The sequence below is a fragment of the Mus pahari genome, chromosome 2 (assembly GCF_900095145.1).
Source record: "Mus pahari chromosome 2, PAHARI_EIJ_v1.1, whole genome shotgun sequence".
Lineage (NCBI taxonomy): Eukaryota > Metazoa > Chordata > Mammalia > Rodentia > Muridae > Mus > Mus pahari.
In genome coordinates this window covers 128,552,928-128,579,936 of record NC_034591.1, presented here as the reverse complement: position 1 = coordinate 128,579,936, position 27,009 = coordinate 128,552,928, and the positions used below count along the sequence as shown (strand labels likewise).

The window sequence follows — 27,009 nt, the reverse complement described above, 5'->3', positions numbered from 1 at the left end:
TGCAGAGGACCCGGGTTCTGCTGCTAGCACCATATGGGGTCTCACAACCAACTGTAGCTCTGGTTCCCAGGGATCCATTGCTTTCTTCTGACCTCTGTGGGCAGGCAGCAGACACGCACGTGGTGCACATATATAAATGCAGGCAAAACACTCAAATATATGAAAGAAATTAACCCAAAAATGTGAGATTCCTTTTTTTTTTCTCCTTACAAACCTAAACAATTCTCAAAAAAATGATTTTTTTTCTTTTTCTGGTTTTTGGCTGTTTTCATTCTGTTTTTGTTTTTGTTTTGTTTTGTTTTGAGGCAGAGTTTCACTGTGCTGGGCTGAAACTTGCTCCGTAGGTCAGTCTGGCTTTAAACACACAGAGGTAGGCCTGCCTTTGTTTCCTCGGTGCTCGGATCAAAGGTGTGCACCCTTATGAATCACTTTTTTTTTTTTTTTTTTGAAATGATATTTTGTCCAGATGAATTGAAGATGTGTTTATAATTCGAACACTTTCCTTCAGGGTTTTGTGAAGGCTCTCTCATAGTTGCCCACAGTAGGAAGCCCTCAATGAGGCCTTCAGCCAATAAGCAAATAAACAAAACCTGTACATTGGAATCTTATTCTATGATAAAAGAACTGAACTGCCAAGTTACAAAATGACATGGGAACATTGTAAATGCGTTGCAGAGAGGCAGAGCTGTTCAGGAGGGCTGCCCGCTGAGAGGGCCCAGCTCTAGACACTCTGGGGAATGTAAGACTGGGGAGACAGGAAAACATACAGGGGGCGCTGAGAGGACAGGATGGGCACAGGAAGAGGGGCAGGAAGGGTGATGAGTAGGCAAACCACAGGGGACTCTGAGGGCCACGAAACTGTGCTGCATGGAGTGATAATGGCGACCCTGTCAATTACGGCCTTGTCTGAACCTTCAGAAGACAGCACCAAGAGAGAACCTCAAAGTAAAATAAGGGCTCAGAGCGAGAGTGTATCTGGAGTAGTTCTTCTGTGGTAACAAGTGTAGTGGGCCAGTAAAAATATCATGGAGAAGAGAAACGGTGCAGGGGCTGGGGGAGTGGGGGGAAGGGCACCCTCTGTGTCTTCTGTTCAGGCTTTGGGCAAACCTGAATTCACTCCAATGTTGTTAAATCATTAAGAAAAACTAGAATTCCTAATCCTGTGGATCTTCTTCTGCCTAGGAGGCTGTGGTTATGACACGGTGCGTGGGCCTGGTTATTGCTGTGGGTGGCAGCTTTGGTGAGACTGTGGCTGGAGTATGAGCTGGAACATGACTAGGTAGGGAGGCTGTGGATTCTTAGGCACTGAATGCGAGAGACATGGGGCCTTTACCCTGTAAGCAGTGAGAGCTACTGAGAAGTGTATCAGGGGAGTCCAGAGACCTGGGGCTGTAGGACTAGTCTTGCCTCTTCTCTGAGCTTCACATCCCTGAGTGTAGAGCCAGAAGGCAGTACTGAGTGGTCAGGGGCGTTGTCTCCAGCCTAGAGGGTCTGAGGTCAAAGCCGGTCCCAACTTCCCAAGCCCTCCCTCCCTCTCCCTGCCTCACCCCCTTTGTTTTTCTATCTCACTGTGCCAGGCTTTGGTTGGATGCCTTCCCTCAGCGGGTGTGTGTGTGTGTGGGGGGGGGGGACATGTACTGCACAAGGCTGTGCCTGAGGAGCCGCTCCATCTGAATTAATTTGATTTTTCCCTCTTTGAAATCTTCAAGAAGGAAAGCGCCTAGCAGCCTTGTGGAGGGGACACAGAAATCAGGAGACTGGGAACCAACTCCCCCGGGGGTTCCTGAGCAGGGACAGGCAGCAGAGGGGAATGGGAGGGAGGTCCCTGATTGCTAGACACCTTGACTTCCAGTTCACCAGACTCAGAAGGTTTCCTGTGTGCTGTGCTTTGGAGGCTCCTGCTGGCTGTGTGCATTGGGGGGAGGTGTCTCTGCCCCTTCCAGACTGTCTCCTGTCATTACAGGATGATTTATGAGCTTTCCGCTAAAACATGAGAACGCTGGCAAGCCGACTCTGCCCTGCAGCCGTTCTAATAAGGGGCATCGTGTTAGGCAGAGGACACTGGGGAGGAAGATGGAGGACTTAGAAGCGGGCTGCCCTCTGTTTTGTTTTAACAGGAAAGACACCGAGCTCTTAGTGGAGTCCAGTCTATTGTGGTGTGTGGTGTCCAAAGCTGTATTGTCACCTTCTGAGAGGGACGTGAGTTTGATTCCTAGCTTGGCTTTCCTTTTAGGACCATATCCTGATAGTATCCTCTGAGCCACCACCCCCTCACTTACAGGGGTGAAGCTGGGGATACCAGTTATTCTCCTTCTAGGGATGGTCTGTGGCTGACACGCGAGAAGCAACCTACAGACCATGAGCCCTTGAAATGAAAGCATCATCGAGATAATTCTAACAGGGGAGGGTCTGGATGTTGGTAGGGGAATATGCAAAAGAGATTGTCGTGGCTAGGTGTGCGATGACATTTCATCCATTTACACACACGGGCCTATGCACATGCCTGTGCGGTGGATGACAGTTCATAGAGTATAATGTGACCTTCACCAAACCTCTGAGCTTAGTTTACACAAAGCCTCCATGCATCTTCCATAGAAACTGACGGTGAGCAAGAGCCACAGTCTATGTGTATGTGCGTAAAACCTGATAGTGAGTGAGAGCCACACCAAGTGTCCATGGTGAGCATATATGTGTATGTATATGTGGGGCATGTGAATATATGTGTACATGTGGTATGTGTATGTGTATGCATGTGGTATATGTGTGTACACGTATTTATGTATGTGTACCACGTATATGCATGGTACACATACATAAATACATGTATGCACATATATTTACATACATATATTACATACATATATTACATACATGAGTATGTATGTAAATGTGACATGTGTATATGTGTGTATATGTGTGTGTGTGTGTGCATGCATGGCATGCGTAGCCATGTGACTTTTGCCTAAATGTGTCTGGGATGTGAGGTTGGTGAAGAGTGTGTGGTTATCTAACCGCTATGTGGCATGCTGCATATGTGGCATGGACTGTGGTCCTGTGTATGCACTTTACGTTTTTCTGTGTGTTTTTATGTGTGCCTGTGTGTCACATGAGATCCTCACGTTCGGAGGCTTTGTGGGCTGCTGGACAGGTACTGCTCTCCTGATGGACCCGTTTTGTGCTGAGAGCCCATACTCAGAGCTTGGATTTCATTTGTAGGGACCTCCGATAGGGCTTACAAGAATGGTAACAACCATCATCCAAAACCAGTCCTGGCAGTCTGTGAATCCAGGCGTCCCATGGTGCACTGGGGATGGTGGTGGAGCCAGTGGGCCCTCCAGGCCGCCTGCCAGAGCTACAGAGCAGCAGTGTGGGCCTCCTGCTGTCTACCCTCAGGGTGAACCCAAAAGTCTCTGCTGTTCTACAGTTCTAGTTGACATATAAAATGTTTCTGTCTAAAGGGAAGTAGTTAACAGAGGATGTATTTCTGCCATGTTTTAAAAATTAACATTTTAGAATAACATTACACTATTCTCTTCAAAGTAGAGCAAACCAAAGCTCAGTAGCATTGCAATTAAAAAAAGTTGCCTTTTCATGAACTCTTACATAATCTAGAAGAATGTACAGATGGGGCGCAGCTCCATTCATCGGACCCATGTACTGCTCAGACCAGGGAGTGTGGGCATGCTCAGACCCCAGAAGACAACCTTGAGTTCCTCTGAGTCAGCATCCCTCTAAAGATGATGACTTCTCTCTCTAACGCTGTAAACCACTTTTCCTGGTTTCATTTTTCTCGACTGATTCAGTAAATGCAAGGTCCTTGCCTTTCACCACTATGCTGTACGCAGCCCTACGTTCTCACTGTGTAGCATTCCCCTCAACAATCTCACTTGAGAACACCACTCCCATTCTTATTGGACTTTTGGAGTTACTTCTAATGCTTCATTATTGGACATAAACACTAACATTTTGGGGGTATTTATCAGGGAGTGGAATTGTCAGGACATAGCATAGGGAGAATTCTACAGTATGTCAGTATTCTCAATTGTCCATCGGAGAGAACCTAAAACTCTTCATATCATTTTATCTTTCTAAATCCATAATTCCCGTCAATTTCTTTAAAATTTTGTCTTAATATTGTTTTATACTGAAAATTTATAAATTGATTATATTTCTTTTTAATCTATATATAAATTGAAAAGACATTTAGACTTTTGAAGTTATATTTTATTTACTTACTTACTATTTATTTATTTGAATGCAGAGGGGTTGTAGTTCTTTGAATCTAGGAAGGTTCTCTCTCTCTCTCTCTCTCTCTCTCCCACTTCACTCCTCTTAATGGAGTTTGTTTTTCAAGACAGGGTTCCTCTGTGTAGCCCTGGCTGTTCTGGAACTTGTTTTGTAGACCAGGCTGGACTTGAACTCACAGAGATCTGTCTGCCTCTGCCTTCCATATGCTGGGATTAAAGGCATGAGCCACCAGGCCTGGTTCGAGGAAGGTTTTCTAACATCAATATTTGAAATTGTTCTTTTTGGGACACCCAGACATTTTTGCCATTTTGGGTACTTCCATCATAGTTAGACTCTGAATGAACACATCCTTAGTTTTTCTTCAGGAAATAGAGAACAGGACCATTGAAAGGAGTGAGGTGGGAAAAGAGTTTCATTGTCTGGCAGAACTGGAGAGCATATGGGGTGGACATGAGCCCTAGTTGTAATATGTAAGTAGGATTTAAAAACTGTTGTTTTCATAGAACGTATTTCTGGTATCCAGGCTGTAAGCACCCCTCTCCCTTTTCTGGAGCTTGCTATATAGTGTCTTTGTCTAAGCAAACTGATTACCCTGAGGAAAGTTAGTCAATCCTCCAGTCATGTGGACTAACAATGTTGCCAGTGGCCTGAGCAATAGTCAGAAACATCAGCACGTCTTGGGGTGACTGGAGTCTGGAAAACCGTAGGTTAGGCTGTCTAGCAGAAAGGCCATGCCAAATCTCAGCATAGCAAAACTGGGGCTCTGGCTGGGCTCTGGGGGGTGTGGGCCCACTGCTGTCTCCCCCATTCCCTGATGTTCAGTTTCTTGCCTCCCACAGAGATCCGCACGCAGCTGGTGGAGCAGTTCAAATGCCTGGAGCAGCAGTCAGAGTCGCGGCTGCAGCTGCTGCAAGACTTGCAGGAGTTCTTCCGCAGGAAAGCTGAGATCGAGCTGGAGTATTCCCGCAGCCTGGAGAAGCTGGCCGAGCGCTTCTCCTCTAAGATTCGCAGCTCCCGGGAGCACCAGTTCAAGTGAGAAATTGGCTGCGGGTCCTGGGATGGGAGGTGGCTCTGGGCAAGAGGGTTGTTGGCAGATGCAATTGGTGAAGGAGGCCAAAACTGGAGGAGGAAGTCAGGTCTGGACCTTGACCTGTAAGGTCCTGCTAAGTCCGGAAAGGGTGCTGCAGCTTCCTCTTGCCTCCAGGAGCTAGTTGTTCTCATGTATCATGTAAAGGTAGAGATGGCTTCCATGCCGAAGGATGCTGTAGACAGGAGATGAGTGACTTGGAGCTGCGTTCGTTTATGCCCAGCCGAGACTCAGTACCTCCTCTCAGCACATCCTGGCTTTATCTAGTTGGGTTTTACTTGTGTACCAGCTCGCCCACCATGTCCTTAGAATGTCTTCTCACGGACCTGGTCCACAGATATCCCTCTTCCTTGCTGTGCTGGAGGACCTCAGTACTTAAACACTTTCCTACCTTATGATTTAAAACACAGAGGCCCTCCTATCTTAACTGCTCACACCCTGAGCTCTGGGTCCCAAGGCTCTCTTTCTGACCTGGCAGGTTTGAAGACCTCTCCTTACACTCTGAGTTGTTGCTGGAACTGTCCACTGGGGGTGTGCACAGCGGGTCTCATCACTTGCTCTCACTTCCTCTTGATTTGAAAGCAGCCCCTCACATCCTAAGCGAGAGCCTGGGGGAGAGGGAAGAGGGCAGGCCTCGAGGACACAGGGATCCCTTATTCCCTCACCTTGTCTGTAATGAGCCCTACTAGCTCCTCAAGGGTTCATTAACGCAGCCACCAGATGGATGGGAGCCCCAGATGGCAATCAGGCCAAGTGGGCTATTCGCCACACTATGAAAGTCTAATTAGGGGGTCACCCAAGCCAATGCAGCTGGGGTGGACCCTCTACAAGATGCTAATGTGATGGACCAGCCCTGATGGCTTTTGGAAGTTGAGTTCTCTGGACAGGCTGACACACCTTTGACCCTAGGGTACCACGTCTATTCATGGGGTCTGTGCCGGGCTCTGGTCCTTCAGCCTGGATGCCCCAAGAAATCAGGCTGTCCCATAGATTTTTCACTTAAGGGTTCCCAAATTGCTAGGTTGCTTTTCAAGGCTGAAGGAGAGTCCTGGGGCTTGTTTTACTGTCATTGCAGGAAGACTAGCTGAGGAAAGAGATTGGATATTGTGAACAGGACTGAGGAAGGAGACGGGAGGAGGGAAAGGGAAGAAAAAGGAAAGACCGGAGAGTGGAATTAGTAATTCTTGGTCTGTGCAGTTCACTTGGGAGAATTGGTTCAGAGTGGGAATTGATTTGCTGAAGGTAGGACAACTGGTTAGGGACAGACCCGGGACAGCACCTCATGTCCTCCAGCACTAGGTCAGGGGTTTCCTTTTGTGCTATGGATCACTTCCTCCTAAGACCCAGGCTTTTCCCAATTTCCCCGGGCTTTGGGGATGTTTACAGCTGTGGAAGGTGCTAAATTTAGGGCCAGAGTTAGCCGGGGTGAGTTCCATGTGGCACTCGATTTAAAGAAAGGACTAAGGGCCGTCATGGTGGCCTAACAGGCTATGGGGCTTGCTGCCAAGCCTGACAACTTGACTTTGATTCCCAGAGCCCATATGGTAGAAGGAGAGCGCTAACCTCTCACAAGTCGTTCTCTGACCTTCAGAGGGCCTCATGCTGGCTCTCAGGTCTCCCCTGGGGACGGTTGAACATTTGTAGAGCAGGAGTGGTTCCAGATTGCTGTCCTTCTCTGACCTGAGATGGGAGGGATGTGTAATGGGAACGACACAGAGCTAGTACGCTGGGTGAGGCCTTGGTCTATCCCTTGTGGATATGCACTGGGTTTCAAAAACTGAAATGACAGAGAGGGTGACTGGTGAATGAGGTTTCTAGTACCTAGTGGAAGGCGTGACCCATGGTTGGTACAAATGTTGACTGAATAAATGTCCAGTGGTAGTTAGAGTTGCCATGGAGGGGAGATGGCCTCAGATTGATGAAACCATTTGGTGCTTCGTTGTGGTGAAGACAATGTGGACTTGACTTCTATCTGGAGAATGGGGACCACCAAAGGGATAGTGTATAAGGCGTGGCCACATAGATGCTTGTCCAAAATGCAGAGTCTGAGGGCTCGTCCAACCTCTTCATCGGTAGCTCTGGAGCTCTGGGGGTTCTAGTGACCAACCACTTTGATGGTTTTCTAGATGACAAATAGTTCTCAGTCTTCTCATAGGCTGTGCTGGCCTTCCTTGTCACCAGCATACATGTCACAGTCTTGCCCTTTCTGTAGCAGGCCTGGAAGAGCCTGGCTTCTTCTGATGGCCTGGAACCAGGAGCATTCCCTGAAGAGGAAGATGCTATGGAGGGCAGCATATAGGGGCCTGACCTTGCTTCTCAGGTAGATGAGTGGCCTGGCCCAAACAAGTTGGCTAGGTCTGCAGAGAGAGAGAATTTCTGTGACCAATTCTGTATTTGGGAATCAGTGACTATTCTGGAACTCACTATGTAATCAAGGCTGGCCTTGAACTCAGAGATTCACACACTTCTGACTCTTGGGGGCTGGGAGTAAAGGCATATGCCACCATGCTCAGTGTGCCAGCACAGCGTGGAAGGCTGAGTGAGAGGTTTGTGCTAAGTAAGCCTGCTGTCTTCCATCTGAAAGCTCTCTGGCTATAGACTTGCCCCTCCCCAAGATAAGTAGTTATACTTTACAAACTAGCTCTCCCCAGCATCCCAGTTACAAAGCTCTGCTGTGCACAACTCCTAAGTGCAATGACATTCTTCTCAAATAGTGCTCTGCACTTGGGGCCCCTCTTAGTCCTAGTCCTTTGGTTCGGGGTAGTTCTTGCCTTTCGGGGGAGGTGGAGAATATGCTTCATGACAGTCCTCTGTCCAGGGTTAAGCGATGCTGCAGACCATAGAGGAAAGCAGCAGGGAATTCTGTTCAAGCACACTAGAAATATTTGGGGGAAAAGCCAGAGTTTGGGGAGAGCTGGGCGGTGCTTGGCTCGATACCACATAATAGTCTATGGAGATCCTCAGTGCCAGAACAGTTGGGAGTGTCTTCCAGCTTCACAGAGCAGTGGGGAGAGAGAGGGTCCCAGAGAACAACTGGCTTCATTTCCAAGAAACTGCTTTTTATTGGGGGGGGGGGAAAGTGTCATGGTTTTCACAGCTGTAGTGTGTCTCTAAAAATGATAGACTAGTTGAGATTTAGCCTTCCAGGTTATTGCTGGTCAGAGAAACTTTTTTTTTTTTTTTTTTTTTTTTTTTTTACAATGTGTAATTTGAAACTGGTGTGTAGAGGATCCAGGGTGAAGAGGTCTGGGCAGAAGGGGTGAGGAAGCCCTCAGGTTGGACTTGTGTCTCTATTGATCGTTATGACTTCTTGATAGCCAGAATCATTGCAATAGCCGTTCCAGGTTCCCTCGCACCTACCTTACCTTGTGCTATGTGCTCTCCCAGGTGAATAGCAGCCATCTTATGCCACCTACATGACAGATGTTGTGACATGCAGGACAGATACTTCTGTATTTTCCTAGTTGACACTAATAAGGTTTAGAGAAATTAGTTTGCCTAGGATACAGCTATAGTTGCAGAGAGTTCAGGCAGGCTTTGAATCCTGGATTGCCGGACTCCAAATGCAAAAGCGCCTCTGGCTGGGCTGCCATATAGCAGATCCATACCTCAGCTCTCTGCCTGGGTTAGTGCTTGCTGAGAGTCACCTATCTGACCTGTGTGGGCATCAGGCTCTGCGAAAGGCTCTTGTGAAAAGCCTCTGGTCTGGCTTGGCTAGTCGTGGGTCTCACAGAGCTCAGGTCAGGTTTGCAAGGAACCATACAGATTTTAGATCTGGACTGCCACCTTCATCCACTTAGGTACTTAAAAGCAAGGAGGCCATTTCTTATCTCTCTGTCTCTTTGTGGTTATGTCTGCCTCCGTGTCTCTCGGTCTCTTCTCTGTCATACACAATGCAGAACGGAAGGTTCACTGGCTCTCCAAGTCATAACTTAAATTCTCTTCAGCCTTGTAAAGAAAGTCTCCTTGATGCCCTGCACTAGTAACGCCTCTCTAATCCAGCAAACCTCAGATTTCAGCTCCAGCCCAAGAATACATAATGCTGTTTGTCTGTCTCCCTTACATCACCTTTCTCCGTTACCTTCTATTTACGGCAAGCATTTACAGAAAGAAAACCATGGCGAGGGAAAGTTCCTTATAAAATACCTTCAGAAAAAGACGGCAGACTGGGGAGACGACTCTGTGGATCACTGTTCCAGCATGAAGACCTGAGCTCAAATTCACAAAGCCCACATAGAGACCAGGTGCAGTTGCACATGCGTGTAACAGAGCTACAGAGAGGGTGGAGGCAGGAGGATCACTGGGGCTGCTTGTCAACCTAGATCAAGGTTCAGCGAGAGACCTTGCCTCAGGGGAGTAAAGTGTAGAGAAAGAGTAGGAGTCCTGCTGTTCTACACCTACACACCCACATACCCCCCCACATCCATACACACCCACCCCCACCACACCCCCCACACACATGCACACGCACACACTCAGGCACACACGTGCATGCACGTGTGCACACATATATTTAAAACGAAGGGCAGATACTGAGCCTGGATTTGGGGATGCCATAATCCTGATGTCAGCATCAACTCACGCTGTGGTCCGTTTCCCATTCCCTATGGAAAATTATTATCTTCCCTCACCTTTATCTCCCACCTCCAGCTTCTGTCAACTCCAGTGGCTATCACAGGTACTTCCTATTGTCCTTGTCCACCTCCCATCATCTCAGACACCTCTCTTACTTTCCTGCACCTCTGTCTTCTCCACTGTGTCACCTCCCCTTCCATTCTCCACCTTTCATCACCTCCACTGTCTCTACCTTTCAACCGCCATCTTCTTTTCTGTACACCATCCACCTTCCACCTTCTCTTGGCTCATCCATCCCCTTGTTGCCTGTATCTCCTGCCATCTGTTTTCCAGCACAGCTACTTTGCATTACATCTAGTTTCTGTCTTCCACCTTCCATCCTCCACCGCCATTATTTTCTTCTTCTCTATCATCCACTTTCCCTCTTCCATCATCCACTGCGTTCCACCTTCTGTATCCTCCACTTTCCACCTTTCATCACCACAATGTTCCTTTCTCTTCCATGGTGGGGCACTTGAGGCTCTTGGTGATGGCTACAGCGCCTTCTCCTCTTCTTAGTTTTCCTCGTGGTTCTCATGACTCCCACACACATTCCCTGGAATCACCAGAGATCGTAATCATCAAATGATTCACCAGGTTGTGGGTTTGTGTGTGTGTGTGTACGTACATATATTTCATCTATGTGCCAATAGCACTCTTTTTGTATTAAGGATGATGGGTAGCTTTAAAGAGCGATATTTATGTAGGAGTTCAGTTCTGTCTCCATCCACTCAGGTAGTTAGAATAGGTAGGTGGACTTTAAGGATGATATAGGACCTTCTACTTTGCAAATTCATCCATCTTCCTTTAGCTCATGCGTCTAAGTATTCGGGTGGGACATGGAAAGTCAGGGCATGTGTCATAGTCTCCAAGGGACAGAGAAGGGGCTTGAAGGGCAGACACAGTGGGGTTCTCAGGACCCACAGTTGAAGGGTGAAATAGCTGGTCAGAGAACCTTCGGTAGGCCCTTCTTTAGCTTGGTTCTGTATACACCACGTCATGTCCATTTTCTTGTCAGTTAAACCAAAGCATGGAGGTCCGTATGGGAGGAGATAGCGAGGTTGCCCAGATGTTTCCTAATGGGACAGAGGTTTTCATTTCAGGACTTGGTTGAAGATGGGGATCTGGTGCCTGAAGAGGGTGTCAGGTTCAGGGGTTTATCCTCTCCAGATCCCAAGATCCCAGGACACTGGGTTTAGATCCACGTGCCTCCTGGGTTCTGCAGGCTTGGATCTGGGTTTTGTTTGCTAAGCGGAATTTTCCAGCCCCCAGCCGGGAAGCTGGCAGAGCTAGATTGCTGCTAATTACATTTTCCTAACTCACCAGCTTGGCAAGGCTTGGCCTCTCCAGCTTCAGTCTCTTGGAACCTCATTCCCACCTTTCTTAGCCAAAGAAAGCGAGCAAGCTGTGACTCACCAGAAATGCTCCCTGCTAGTTTCTAGCCATAAAGAAGAAAATATATACATCTGCGGTAGTTCTGCTCTTATGTCCTAGCTCAGCAGCTTCTGCCTGCCGGGGAAAGGCTTTGAGGCAAGATGAGAAAAGCAGAAGAGTTAGTGTGCCTGAGATGAGGGAAGGCTGGCTCACTTCATTTTAATGTCTTCTAAAATGGGGCCTGCAGCAGGGTAAGGTAGCAGAGTGAGCTAGAGATCAGCCCTGGGCGCCATTTTGAAAAAAAAAAATAAAAGAACGTGTGGCCTCAGGAAAAGGAAAGTGGACACTCAGGTTCCTGGTGCTCCACCCTCACCTGTCACCTGCGCTCTGTATATTGATTTCTGCAGTCCCTATAATGCGGATGGTACTTGGGATGAGGCGGCAGGCATCCAGGACCCGGCTGCCCTGCAGATTCTCCAGTCTCACTATCCACCACTTCCACCCCTATGTATCTTGCTTCTTCTACTTCGCTTGTCTTTACTTAGTCCCTTAAATGTATGCGCCCAACTCCTTGCCCCTCAGGAAGGCCACCCTTCAAGTACGTTCCCTTTGCCACCTCTAATTCTTCTTAGAAGCCCACCTTACCTCTCTCCTCATAGACACTTCAGTGAACCTCGAAGTCAGGTCTCAAGACCCCTGCTCTGAGCCCCTATGGCACAGCATGCCCCTTCATTCTAGCACTTTCTGACCATCTAGTTCTACACTCATCTGGGACGTGTCCAGTGACTGTCTTCCCTCAGCGCACTGTCTACTGTGTGGAGAACACACACGCTCAAGGCCCTCTTGAGCCTGGCCCTACAGATTGCCCATCATAAGGGTGTTGCGCAGATGAGCCACTGAATAATAACCAGAGAGCTCTTTTCTTGTGTTTAGTGACATGGTTTGAATAGTTAGGCCACAAGCATAGGCAACCTTTACCTGGTTGCATCCATAGAAGGTAGGCATAGGAGAGGACGCCTCCCAGGGCCAGGTGTCTTTTTGTTTCCCCTTGGTGGCTCTTATTGGTGGCCCACTGAGGTGGTGGTGAGGGCTTGGTATCCTTCTACAGAATGACTAGCTCCAACTCTAATCCTGGCTGTGGACAGCTCACCTGGTGTAGTTGTTGCTTTTGGTTGCTGTGTTAGATGCCATGACTAAAAGAGACTCAGGGAAGAAAAAGTTCATTTTGTTGGCTTAGGGTTCCAGAGGGGAGTCCATCGTGGCTGAGGAGCCGAGGCAGCAGACAACCATAGCAGAAAGCTAGCAGGTCACGTTTTCAATCACAAACATGAAGAGTGAGAGCTGGAAGTGGGGTGAGACTACACCCCCAAAGCCTGTGCCCAATGATGCTTCTTCACTAGCTAGGATGCACCTCTCCAGAAAGCACCTAACCAGGGACCAAGGGTCCAGATAGAGGAACCTACAGAGGACATTTCTCATTCAAGTCACTGTGCCCAGCGTTGAGTTGGCGTGAGTGGGGCCCCACACATGTGTGCAGCCAAAGGACAGGGGGGAGATGGGAAGACAGAGCTAGCTGTTTGCCATGCTTGGCGGGGCTTCAGAGTGGGTATGCTGCTCAGAAGCGATAGGTTCGCTCCCCCTGCCTGTCCCTGCCTTGTTCCTCGTCATGGGAGTGGGGAGAGTTGGCTCTCTGATTGCAGCCTTGTCAGACGCTGGGGGAGGGGTTGGTTTCCCTTCCCAGCCAAACCTCTAACCCTTTCTTCATTCCCCAAAGGCTATTGCTAGTTCCCTGGGTGCCCAGCCAGAAAACGGGTGTCATGCTGGATTCCTCCTCCTCCTCGGCTCCCATCCTAAACCTGTCCAGTTGGCCTCCTAAGTTCAGTCACTACCCAGGCCCTGAATCCCTCAATTTCTCCCTTGACCCTGGATGTCACCCCCTGTCCTCTCAGGGTCCCACTATGGACAGTTCATACCTTTACTTTTTTTTTTTTTTTTTTTTTTAAAACGTTAGCTCCTTCTATGGCTCCCTGATGACTTCAGGATGAAGCTCAGACTCTCTAATGATACTTAAAGGTCTTTTGCTGTTGGTCTCTGCCTTATTCACCAGATTCACCAGGCACAATTTGTCACCCTGGGTCTCACACCAGAGCATCACATAGGACCCCTCAGCTGCCCATCAGCTAACCAGCATGCCCTTTTCTCCTTTTGGCTGGCCCTTTGGTCATATTTCTCTACCCAGAAGACTCTGTCTTAGGAATGTCTGCTCTAGCCTTTGATCCCCCGTCTAGAAAGTGCTTTCTGAAAGAAGATAGCAATGAGCACCCTACTTCTGGATCTGGTATGGGGAGGCTCTGCAGCCTCTTTCCCATGCATACATTAATGAGGCTGCAGCAGCATCTTCTGTCTATGGTATATTTTTCTTACTGAGTGGAAGGCTCAGGCAGAGGACTCACAAGAGAATTTGAGCTTCTACACACACAGCACCTGGATGAGCTAGTGCATGTGAACATGTGCAAAATGCATGCACTCACATGTGAACACATAAATGCATGTACCCACAAGTTAGCTGCTGCTACATCTCACCCCCGATTCCTGCCCTTCCCCCCCCCCCTACACTCTTCCACAATCAAGCCTTGGGCTGTGCCACCTCCCGGCCCCACAGGTTCTGTTCTTTCTGCCTGTCCTCTACCATTTTGTTCTGGCCAGGCAACCTAATTAAAGGCCATCATTAAAGTCAATCTTGCACTTCTGAGTTCTTTCATAATCACTCGCCTTTTTGCTTCCCTCTGAAACGTCCGTAATTTTTACACATTTAATTCCCCAGATGCTGTTCAGTTCTTGCATCCCAGATTGAGCTAAGCCCCTGAAGCAATTTCAGTAACAGCTCAATTATGGCATCTCTCCTTTAATCCTTTCATTTCTATCACCACCCAGAAAGCAGTAGGAAGCGAGATGGGATGTCTTCCCTGCCCAAACCTGCTTCCTTCTCTGCAGTGCTCCATAGTCTGTGTCTTTGGCTTCCTCCCAGTTGCCTGAAAGCCAAATCTCAGAGCCACCATTCTCTCCGATTCCCACTCCCGTTTCCAGCAGTTCTTCAGGATGAAATGGTCCCTGCCGAAGAGTGTTTGTCTGGACCTCTGTGGTCCCAGTGCCACCACCCAGCATTCACCATCTCCCTCTACTGGACTAGGATTCCTTCATGAGTGGTGCTCCTGTTTGTTTATGTCCACACTTACCCACCTGCTCGTCCATCTATCCACTCATCATCTGTATCTTCCATCCATCCATCCATCCATCCATCCATCCATCCATCCATCCATCTATCCATCCATCACATCCATCCATCCATCCATCCATCCATCTATCCATCCATCCACCCACCCCTCTATCCATGTATCTACTCCAGCCAGCCACCTACCTACACATCTACCCCACTCATCTGTCTATCCATTATGTCCACCCACCCTACACACCATCCAATTTTCTCTCAGGGATTTTTTTTCCAAAACATACATTGGTTGTACTTGTAAATAACCTCTGTGACTTCCTACATCCTGGAACAGGAATTCTCAACTCTGACTACAGAGTAAAATGTAGAGCATTTTAGAACACCAACATTAAGCTGCACCCTAGAGCACTGAATTCACTTTGCCCTGGTACTTTCATAAGTTCCCGAGGCTATTCTAGTGTGTAACATGGGCTCAAACCTCTGTGTCCTGGGTGGCAGGGCTCCAACTGCTTTGACCTGACACTCTACATCTGCTGCAATCAGGCCTCTAGCTTGTCTTTCCAGCCTCATTGTCAATGGTCCTCTAGTAGCATTCTCAGAATTTGGGGCTTCCTGAGAGAATTTATTATTCTGTCTGTCTGCCTGTCTGTCTGCCTGTTTTTCTCTGTTTCTCTCTATGTCTCTCTGTTTCTCTCTCTGTCTCTGTCTCTCTGTCTCTCTGTCTCTCTGTCTCTCTGTCTCTGTCTCTGTCTTTCTCTCTCTCTCTCTCTCTCTCTCTCTCTCTCACTCACTCACACACACACACACACACACACACACACACACACACACACATGCACGCACTCTCACACTTCTGATTGGAGACTCCATACTTGACCTTCAATGACCCAGTATAAACGAGAACTTTTCTCAAGGGTCGTTCTTCTGCAACATATGTTCTGTGGTAACCAGCACCTTGCTGGGCCCTGAGCACAGTGAGTACAATGGAAACGTTGCCTGTGCTCTGAGAGCTCTCAGGAAGGTGAGGGGTGGGGCATGGAATTCAAGGCAGCATGTATCAGGCAGCTTCCTGGAACTGTAAGACATCCCAGGAGATAATTTATGAAGAAAAGAGTTCTCTTTCGGCTCACAGTCTTGTAGGATTCAGTTTGTAATTAGGCTTTCAGGTCTTGTGTGTGTGTGTGTGTGTGTGTGTGTAGGGCATAGCATATCATGGTGTGGATGGGTGGCACAGCAGAGCTGATAGCCCCTGGGAAGTGAAGAAGAGGAAGAAAAAGGAACTGCGGTTTCACGAGGCTGCGATTTCAGTGAATTAAAGGCCCTCCACCTCTTATAGATGTTCCCATCTCCTAAAAGCACCACTTTGGGAACCAAGTGTTTAATGCACGACCCCGCACCCCCGGGAAATACTCAGGTCTAAACTTTAGCATAGAACTTCTCGAACATGCGTCCGAGTCCCCAGGAGGGATTGTGAAGCAGGGGTGCCAGGCCAAACCCCAGGGTTTCTGACGAATGCCTCTGACAGTCTGTACTTTCAACAGGCTGCATGCAGCGCAATGCCAGGGTTGCAGGCCAGAGAGGGCATCGAAATCTGCTGTGCTCAGACATGGCCAGGGGACTGCTCTCCGAGGAGCAAATGTCATTTGAGCTATACTTAACAGGAAGTAGAGGAGGCAGTTAGGGAAGAAGGAGGTGTAAAGTATGGTCCAGGTAGAGAGAGGGTCCCGTGTGCATGTCCCAGCAGGAAGAACCTGGCGTGGAAACAGAAGAGACTGGCGTACAAGCGCATAGGAGGAGCGCGCCTGGGCTTCTTGCAACTCCAGCAGGATGGAGTTCCTCTGGAGACTGCTCTGTGTGTGTCTGCATCGTTGACTTACACACCACCCCTCTTCAATTCTTTTCTTTCCTTCTTTTCTTTCTTTCTTTCTTTCTTTCTTTCTTTCTTTCTTTCTTTCTTTCTTTCTTTCTTTCTTTCCTTCCATCCATCTATCATCTATCTATCTATCTATCTATCTATCTATCTATCTATCTATCTATCTATCTATCTATCTATTGTCTCAGCCTCTTGACAAGGAGCCCCTGGCCTATTGATAATCACAGCTCACCCAGGAGCCGCTATGGAGTTAATACACTGGGATCCTAGCTGGCACTGAATTTTAACAGATCTTTCCAGTGACCAGCAAAGGACAAATCTTTAGTATTCCATCTTCTTCATGTTTCCTCAGATAGTCAAGTATCCTTCCTGACAATGTGTACTTCCCACTATTCCCAGGTCAAGTTAGTGCTGCTGGTCTGACCACCGCCTCTATCTCTTCTTCCAAATGTTTGCTGCCTAGATTTTCAGCCTATTTGGTGATAGAAGGAAAAAAAAATACCTGTGAAGTTAAATGGTTTTCTTGCCTTCTAAACTTCCAGAAGCCGGTGTGGGTGGGGGGGTGTTGGTGGTGGTGAGGGAGGAGCATCCCCAGAACCCCCTGGGACAGTTCTTTACAACACCCCTGGGGGGGGCGCCCTGGTGAGGAGGTGCAGTCACAGTAGGAGTTGCCTTCCTCAGCAGCTTTGGCCACAGTGGCTGCATTTCCTTAACTAGCTCCCTAAGGAGCCTGTCCTTCAGGACAGAGGCAGAACAAGGTGGGGTTGGGGGGGGGGGACGTCTCTGGAGCTAGTGATGGGCCTTAGCCTTTCCACACTAGAAAGCACAGCAAGAACAAGATTCAGGCTTGGAGAACACAAACGCCCCACCTAGGTTTAAGATGGTGTCCTTGACTGCATTTGAGTTTAGCCTTTTGCCTTTCTTCTTACAGAAAAGTATATGTGCCTTCTCCTCAGCCCACAGAGGAATCTCTGAGAAGGTTGAGACAGAGGGGTTTTCTGTTAGACTCCAGCTTATACTAGAGTACCCGGAGGCCTTCTTAAAACCCAGATCTCCAGGCCTAAGGCTGCAGAATGAACTTCTGTTTCCAGGGGATCACAGTGTGACATCCCATTTTAGCATAATGTCCAGCCAGAGTCAGTCTGAGAATCCATCAGCCACTATAGGACAAAAGCTTTTTTGTCCTGTAGGTACCAGTGTCTTCCTTTGCCCCTCTTACCACACCCAGAACCTGAGCCCTTTGGGCCAACTCTAACAAGGTTGTCATTGTCACAGTGGTTTCTAGGAGGTCAGGAGCTCTTTAGGGAAGGACAAAAGTGTTAAGATTCCAGGGGACTCTCTGGGTTAATGTAGACAGGTTAGAGGCGAGGAAATTTTGTGTGTGTGTGTGTGTGTGTGTGTGTGTGTGTTTTCCACTGCACAGACCTAAGAGACCATAAAATATTCAGAGGTATTCTTCCCTGAAAAGGGAAGGGTGCATGGCAGATGCCACCTTCAGAGGAAGCATAGATGGCTCAGGGCATAGACAGAGTCAGAGACCCAAGGCCAGCACGCTCTATAACCGTGGAATATCACCTTAGTTCTCTGGCCTGTTTCTGTAGTTCTATACTGTAGGTGTAAGAAGATTGACTTTGATGGTGACTGTGAGACTCAAGAGTGAGTAACCAGGTGAACTGACAGGAAGCCAACCTGAGCTGTCTTGGTTCCCACAGGAAGGATCAATACCTCCTCTCGCCCGTGAACTGTTGGTATCTGGTACTGCATCAGACTCGGCGGGAGAGCCGAGACCATGCCACCCTCAACGACATCTTCATGAACAATGTCATCGTGCGCCTTTCCCAGATCAGTGAAGATGTCATCAGACTCTTCAAAAAGGTGAGTTGCCCTATCTGCTCTGGGTCTCTTTCCCAGACCAGCCATGACAATAGTCTACTGTCATGGTGAGATGTCATTTGGGCACAAGGGACCAGGAAGGCTTGTGTTGAATACTACAAGGGCTTCACTGTGCTGTCATGGCTCAGATGTGACCTCTGCATTTGCCTTTGAAAGACTGTGTGTGCTCAGCCACCTTAGCACCCGTGGCCACAGGAGTAAACACCTTTAGGTGCCTAAGTGTGCAGTATACATGTATTATGGGCAATCTGGGAAAATGGAGGTAGATGTGGGCCCCAAAATGGAAATGAGCAGAAATTTTATCAGTCAATCACTTTGAGATTTTAAGAGATTATGTATACCTGTACAAATTCATTTCCTTGCATGTTTATAATTTGTATACTTTCTGGAATGCATACACATTTCCCCCTGTGTAAGATCATACCACATATTTGATATTGCTGCCTACTTATGTCACCTACCAGACTTATATAATGCTCTCTGTCAAAATTTTCCCACGCTGAAAACGTTTACTTGTGTTTTGAATGATTGCATAGCATTTTGTTATAGTGACTTACCCAGGCCTACGCACCTGATCTCTTCCTGTTGAACACTTTGGTTAATGCCATTATTCTGCTGTTACAAAAAGCCCCACTGTGAGCTTTTCCCCATATCCCTAGTTACTTAGGATCGGTTTCCACAATGAGAATGATAGGAACACTGATTTACATTTTTGAAGACTTTGGTGGAACACTTTGGTGGACATTGCTAAAAGAAAGGTTTTTACCTAGGGAACTATCCAGGAGCCAAGGGTAAAGAGAACGGTCCCTTTTTATGTCCCCCGAAGCCTTTGTCCGGAGCTTCTGACACAATGTCTGGCACAATGGAGGCTCTGTGTAAATGTGTGAAGAACTGGATTTTCTGTAAAATGGGTGTGTCATGTAGCCTTGTCCTCTCAGTCTGTTGAGTAAGGCTGAAGTCAGGTGCTCCTTGGGGCCCATGTGACGTTCAAACACTCTATCCTGTGTGGAAGGACCTCAGTAGGAAAGTAGATTCCTTAACATTTAAGAAAAGCAAACAAACTTGGTAGCACCCTTTAACAACCCTGTGTGTCCTGTGTATCTTCGGACTTGTGACTCTTTAACAACCCCGTGTGTCCTGTGTATCTTCGGGCTTGTGACTTAAGCCTGTGCCCCGATTTCCAACTTGTGTGAAATGCTCACTGGCTGTCTCAGCTGCTGTTAGATGGGATAATTCATTCTCCTGTGACCTATGCATCCTTAGGCTTCTGACCTAAGTTGCCTGTGCCTCAGTTTCTCTTTTGTAAAATGGCTTGGAAACACCCTGGAGGGGTTTGGCAGTACAGGCTGCTCTGGCCTTGCTCAGAGCTGGCTATGACCCCAGGCCAGGAGCGATTGTAACACCCTGTAGCTCAGCTCTACTTCCCAGGTACCAATTTAGTGATCTTCTGACCCAGCATTGCTGGACACACGAGGGCACAAGCTGCTGACTTGCAGGACAATCACCTCTTTAAGGAAGGTCTGAGCTTGGATTGTCTGTCTTGAGGATGATACCCACAGAACTGTAGCCACTGGCTCGTGTCCTCCCAATGCACAATATGCTACGCATCTCCTCTTGATGCTGTGTTTAGAAAATGTGGTCTGAGTTTAATATTTGCATAAGCAAACATAATTAGAAAGGTAAATACAGTGTCAAGAAAAAAAAAATCCCACAGTGCTTCACAGGGGCCAGCTGAAAAGCTTTAGCTGTCTGCTAGTTTGGAGTCCTCATCCCGGTCTGGTCCCCGCCTGCTGCTGCTGCTGTCAGAGCCTTTTCCTGGTTGGGGATGACTTAGAGAGAAAGGGTCGTCAAGGCCTTTAGGAAATGAAGGCTCTTTTTTCCTGAGCTGAGCCGGGGGGACAAGTGAGATAGATCTTTGCAGTTCTCATTTAGTCTGACAGCGGCCTGACTTGTGATGGAGGTTAACAGGGTGGAAAATAATGAAAAATGTCCACAGCTGAGCTCCTGGCTGCCTTGTTACCAGGCCTGTCCTGTAGAACAAAGGAAGTGACCTGGCCCCTGTGGGCTGGGAGAGTGTCAGGGACAAGTGTGCCTGGCTGATTTAGCCCACCGAGGCCCCTTTGTTTTGTCCACATTATACATAACTTAGAACTAAGCCCTGTGCTCCTTATAAAGGGAGAGTTCCTGCACTTACCTCAACCACTTCTGGACTAAGTTCTGGACAAATGGGAAGATGCATTCCATTTTATGTAGGTGGGCCAAAGTCTTGAGCCATTTCAAGGAAAGGCCAAATGTAACTTTAACCCCTTATCGTTAGTGTGACAGAGCTTTTAGAGTCTGTCTCTGCACTGTCTCACTGACCACTCTAGCCAGTCTCTTTAAAGTCTCAGTTTTCTCATCTGGGAAGTGGGTCTGGTACAATGTCTACAGAGGAAACCACTTGAAAGAGCGGAGGCAGGTCAAGTGCCAACATAAGGTATGATGCTGAGACCCCACTCAAGAAACGGAAGCTCATTCGGGGCCTAATATGGTGGCATGTGGCCATCCCGGGGGGCCCTAGTGCTTGGTGGGGGTTTCCTGACCACCCACCCAGTCTTGTGGCAGTGGAGCCGCAGGAGGTCAGGAGTGGTTCCCGTGGGCCTGAAACTGCTGTCCTGTCTGCTGTCTGCACATGGAGCAGTGTGCTGTTTAACTTGAGTCACATTCTCCCATCATCCTCTGTGCTTCCTTTCATAGAGAGTCTGGGGGTTTTGTTGTTGGTTGTTTGCCCACGTTGGTTTTATTCGGTTATTTTTAAACGTTTTGTTCTATGTGCATAAGTGTTTAGCCTACATGTGTGTATGTGTACCATGTGCATGCAGTGCCTGCGGAAGGCAGAAGAGGGAATTAGATTCTCTGGAACGGGCTTAACAGACGGTTTCGAGCATTCATGTGGGTGCTGGGAACTGAACCTGTATCCTCTGCAAGAGACGAAAGTGCTCTTAACCACTGAACCGCTCCCTAGCCTTGGGGACTCTGGCCTAAGAAATGGCAGCACTGCAAATTCCAGAAATCCACGTCACCTCCTGGTGCAGATCCATCGTCTAGTTGCCCTGGAGGCTGAGCTATCATGAGTTCAAGTTCAAGGCCAGCTCCTGCCACAGAGTGAATGCAAAGCTAACCCAGTCAACTTAGTGAGACCCTGTCTCAAAAACCGAAAGGAGTATACGTGGTCCGTCAGACTAAACATGTTCCAAAGAGATACTTGTGTCTATCAGACCAATGAAACAATGAACCCCACAGAGACAGGGATTTCTCCAGGAATCTCATGTTAGTAGAAAGGAAAGGGGTGTGTGTGTGCGCGCACATGCACGCACACATTTGTCTGTCTGTACATTTGTCTCCCTGAAAGAGATTTCATCACAACTTCATAAAACAACTTGATAAAACTGAATTCCAGACAAAGATGGGTCAGTAGGTGTGACCACACCTTAACTAGGACAGCATAGCCTTGGCTCTCTGTTTAAATTTCCATCTCACTTCAGGGACCCCAGGGTTCTTCTGGATCTATTTGTCCCTCTTCGAAAAGTGGCCAGCATTGAATAAATCTCCTCTTTCTGCTTTCCACTTTTTTTGTTTTGTTTTGGTTTGGTTTTTTTGAGACAGAGTTTCTCTGTGTAGCCCTGGCTGTCCTGGAACTCATTTTGTAGACCAGGCTGGCCTCAAACTCAGAAATCCACCTGCTTCTGCCTCCCAAGTGCTGGGATTAAAGGTGTGCACCACCACTGCCCAGCTTCTGCCTTCCACTTTTTGGATCTTTTTATTGCTTTGTTGAGGGCAGGTGGCTGAGCCTGACAGCACAGATTGTGACTCCCACACCACTCCCACCTCAGTTCAGTATCAGAAGGGCTTGGGATATAGTCCAGAGACTGAATTCTTGACTAGCATACACGACTAGCCCTGCGCTCAGTCCCCAGCACCAGGGAAAATCATTTGGAAGTTCATGGTGGTTGGCTGGCTTTAAGGGCAGCGATCTGGCTCAGTCAGAGCCAAGTAGGACTGAAGGAGATCCTAGAGGCAATCTGAAATGATCAGGACCATGGCTGTGGACAACAGAAATACAGTTCACCCTGCTTCAAGGGAAGAAAGGCTTTTCAGCATTTCCAGGATGACCTTGGCTTCAGGCATGGGGGTCTTTTGGGACACAAAAATTATTATCAGAAAATAGTCTCTTTGTTTCTACTATGTGGCTTTGTTATCTGTTTCCCATTTTTCTAGAAGATTGACACTTTTTTTTTTTTTTGTTAGTTTGTCCCATTCCCATGACCAGGTGGCTCCCAGCAGCTCCAGGCTTATATCTTGTCTATTTTAAGTCCCTTTATCTAGCATTAGATCTTCGAAGGGCTGATTGGCCCAGCACAGTCATGTGATGACCAATGACCTTGTGTCTGTGGTCAAGAAGCTATTGTCCTTGACTAAGTATAGGTAGATGCTTACCTCTGGAGCAAGAGGTGCCGATCCACAGAGCTGAGGTTAGGTGGGGGTGGCTCCCCAAGAAAAGTTTGGGTGTCCTTATGAGAAACAGCAGATAATAGATGAGCACTGGCCTCTCTATTCCAGTTCTTCTCTCATACTTAACTAGATGTCCCTCAACAAAAGATGCATCTTACCTCTCAGGATTGCTCAGTCTGTCTGGGGACAGCTGTGATCAATAGACAGTCCTTCGATGCAGAAATGAAATATTACAAGTTTTGTTCTGGCGGCACCCTTGAGGGCTACAAATATCCAATAAATGCAGAAACCTGTTCATTGCTTGGGGACAGAAATCAAAAGAGTCCCTCCAGGTCTTTGCTTCCTGGAGACAAATATTTCTGTTCACTTGAATCTTCTCTATGATTTGCTTGTGGTCTCCCCTGAGGCTTCTCACTATGGGCAGTGCTGAGTTTCCCTGGCCTGTAGTAGTTCATGGGGAGAAGCATGCAGGAGAAAGGACTGACCAGCCTGGAGTGGAGCGCGCTGTCTCAACACTTCAACTCACTGATCATGTCTCACCTGAAACCTCTAGATTTTTTTTGCATCAATTTTTTTTTTTTTTTTAAATCTGGCCTGTATTCTGCGCCTGTTCCCTTTAAACTTCATCTAATTAGATTCTGGCCAAATGACTTAAGGGACTTGTCAGGCAGTAAGAAGGTAGCTTTTTCAGAAGGCATGAACTCCTTCTGTTGGAAAGGCTCAGATCATAGCTTTTTCATGTCGTCTTTGCCTGTGTTGGCTTCTTGGGTGATTTGAATGAGATGTCTCCCTCTAAGTTTTGAGCCCTGGTCCCCAGTCGCTTGTTGTTTGTAAAGGAAGCGTGGCCTTACTGAAGGAGGTGTGCTACTGGGTTCAGGCTTCCAGGTTTCTAAATGCTCCTACTCTCTGTCTCCTGCTGTGGTTCAAGATGGGATTTCTCAGCTGTTTCTGCCTCCATGCTTTCACTCCACCATTGCAGACGCTAATCTGCTGGAACCATAAGCCCAAGTAAATACCTTTTTTTTTTTTTCAATAAGTTGTTTGGTCATGGTAGTTTATCACGACAATAGAAAAGTAACCTATATACCTTCTCGTGACAATTGATTGGCTCTGAGTTTGAGTCTTTTACTTTAGGATGTAGAAAGTGGGGCTGAGACTTGAGAATGAGTTAAACATGAAGGTGACTGGCTAGGGCAGGAAGGGGAGGTTGGTGCTGAAGGTAAATGTGAGTCTCCCAATTGGGGAAAGGGAGTTGGAATCTCGGAAGAAAGGCAAGAGCTCAGTAGACAGAATAGATCACGGCAGAGACCAGAGGTAACACCAGGACTGAGGTTATAAACAGTAGTCTAAGTCAAATTCAGCTCTTAAACATAATCTGTTTGGCTCGCATTACGTTAAGACAGTGGTACTCAACCTTTGTAATGCTGCGACCCTTAAATAGAGTTCCTCATGTTGTGATGACCCTCCAATCATAAAGTTATTTTTGTTGCAACTTCATAACTGTAATTTTGCTACTTTGTGAATCATAATGTGTTTTCTGGTGGTCTCCCTAAACGAGTCTCAACCCACAGGTTAGGAACCACTGCATTTTAAAACTTGGAGATTTCATGCTGGGTATGGTGACACACACATATAATCCCAGCACTTGGGAGATGGAGGCAAGAAAATCAGTTCAAGGCCAGCCTCAGCTATACACAGTGAGCTTTAGACAGGCCAGAGCTACTTGAGACCCTGTCTCACAAAAGTGCAAACCAAACAGTGTTTTCCACTGCCCAACCTCCCTAATGTTGTCCAATATGTTGTGTTGACTCCTTTATTTTATCATCCTGGCCGTTCCTGCCTTTGAGTTTGAGGTCTTACCCTTCAACATAGCCTGCCAGTGAGTGTCACAGTCTAGCCTTCGTTAGAGTCCCCTGAAGGTGTGCTAGGTGCACATTGCTGGGCTCCACCATCACAGTTGTGGATTTAATAGGTCTGGGGATCTGTGTTTCTAACCAGTTCTCAGCCGACTGTGGAAACACGCCAGGGAAGGACTTCCAGTGCAGCCTCCTTGTTATACAGAAACTGAGACTCATGTCTGCTAAGGGCGTATTCTTCCCCAAACCTAGGTATTTGACCCAGCTCTGAGTCTGCCCCTTCTTGGTACAGCAGCTGGGAGGGTCACTGTGCGTCACACTCTTTTCCTTCTACCCCTGTCTGTTGTTGAGACTAGGTATTGAGGCCCATCCCATCCGCAGCCTCAATCTGTTTTCTTCAGTTTCCTTAACAATAGCCGTCCATTATTCTGCACTCCGATGCCTGTAGAATTTAATTATGTGCCCTGGCCGTGATGTGAATTTGATTGTTGGAAGCTGCGGCATTCTGGAAGAAGCACTAATGAGGAGAGACTCTCAGCGGAGCCGAGAGGGCGGTTGCGGGGCCGGTGTTTGAAAGCAGCCATTCACTGTGTGGCAACAAGGACTTGCTCTTGAGTGAGTTTTCTCGTCCCCGCCTCGAAGATGTCCATCGAATTTCATAAATAAATCAAGGCTTTTGTGTCCGATAATTGCTTTGCTTTGTAACAGAGATCAAAAGCAGCCATGGCCTTGGATTCAAAGCCAAGTTTATTTTTCATTTTTTTTTTCTCCCTTGCAGGAGAGAGTGAGGGTTTGCAAGCTGGAGGGTCCAGCAGTGAGGTATGCATTGGGGCGGGGAGAACAAAGAGATGAGGGACCTCAGCCTGCCTCCTCTGTCTCCTAGGGAGACAGCCTGTGAGGCAGACCTCAGCAGGCTTTCCCAGTCATTCAGTACTCATAGGCTAGTGCTATTATGACAGCAGATAAGGAATTGTAGCAAAGAAAGGATTAGTGAGTGCTTAGTCTATACAAGACCCTAAGTGGTCTATGTGCTCTGAATTCTTTACATCCGAGCGGAACATAGTGCCATCACCCCATCTTACAGAAAAGGAAACTCAAGAAGGTGGAAGTTTCAGTTTCATATCCAACTCAGAGACAGGTGATGAACAAGACCGGAAATAGTCCAAACACAGTGGCCTCTCTTGGGGAGCTCCCAGGGTAGTATAGAAGTTGAAGTAGATACAAAGAAATGGTTCGTTTGGATGCAGGGGCGAGGGGTGATCACTCCTACCCAAGTTCTCTCAGAGGGAGGTTCAAGAAGGTATGATATTGGGGGTTCAGGGCTGCAGTAAACCTGGAGAGTTAACATTCATCAGAGCTTGGCTTCCGCAGGAAGCTGCCTCTCAGACAGAGGCACAGTGTAGAATAGGTTGGGGCCTCACCTGGAGAAGGTATGGGGAGCAGGGCGTTCAGGGACAAAGTGTGTGGCAGTCATAGAGAAGCTGAGACCCCTGCATTGTGCTTAGAGGTTGGGCCCTTCCACCCTTCTACTGACTATTCATTGCTTGGTGCTTGTCTCTAGAAGTGTGGGCTGGCCGGGCGTGGTGGCGCACACCTTTAATCCCAGCACTCGGGAGGCAGAGGCGGGCGGATTTCTGAGTTCGAGGCCAGCCTGGTCTACAAAGTGAGTTCCAGGACAGCCAAGGCTACACAGAGAAACCCTGTCTCGAAAAACAAAACAAACAAACAAACAAAAAAATGTGGGCTGGGGAGGCAGGGGTGCTTGCGAAGGCAGATGGCTCCTTCAGCCGCGGGTAACATTTCCTAGGAGGAAGGTCTTAGTCCTGAAGGGGAGCTTGACTGTTACCTGGCCTTGGCAAATCCACAGAGCTTTGGGAAAACAAGAGAAGCAGAGATCAGTGAGAGAGGCAGAGCAGCGCTGCAGCTGAGCCCCGCCTCGGCCTCGTGCAGCCACGTGGGCGAAGCTTGATGCTGTCCACTCTGCTTTCTTAGTTTCAAAGTGGAGCTAATGGACAGCTCCTTCCCACGGCCGGTCCAAGGTTAAGAGACGAGATGAGATGCTCACCCAGTACACAGTGAGCAATCAGTGCATGCTAGTGATTCCTAGGGTTGTTGGTTGGCCTTTGAGAAGGAATGACGTGAGGGAAGATTGGGGACAGGATGCTAGGAACATTTTCTTCAGGGGGCACAGGTTAAACAAATCCTAGGAAGACACTCACCAAGTGCTCAAAAAGATGGTGGCTTTGTTTTCTTTTCTTTTCTTTTCTTTTCTTTTCTTTTCTTTTCTTTTCTTTTCTTTTTTTTTTTATAACCTCATCTTCCTTCCTCCCTCCCTCCCTCCCTC

General features: G+C 47.8%; 1 protein-coding gene across 5 annotated transcripts in view; it reads left to right on the top strand.

The window, feature by feature from the left end:
* The window catches only part of Srgap3 (SLIT-ROBO Rho GTPase activating protein 3), a 222,170-nt gene that overhangs the window by 108,378 nt on the left and 86,783 nt on the right, over positions 1–27,009 (top strand). For all 5 annotated transcript variants that reach the window (XM_021189294.2, XM_021189288.2, XM_029535698.1 and 2 more), the window contains exons 2-3: positions 5,088–5,280; positions 18,138–18,300. In XM_021189294.2, coding sequence (XP_021044953.1) covers positions 5,088–5,280; positions 18,138–18,300 — 356 coding nt within the window. The remainder of the gene's footprint in view (positions 1–5,087; positions 5,281–18,137; positions 18,301–27,009) is intronic.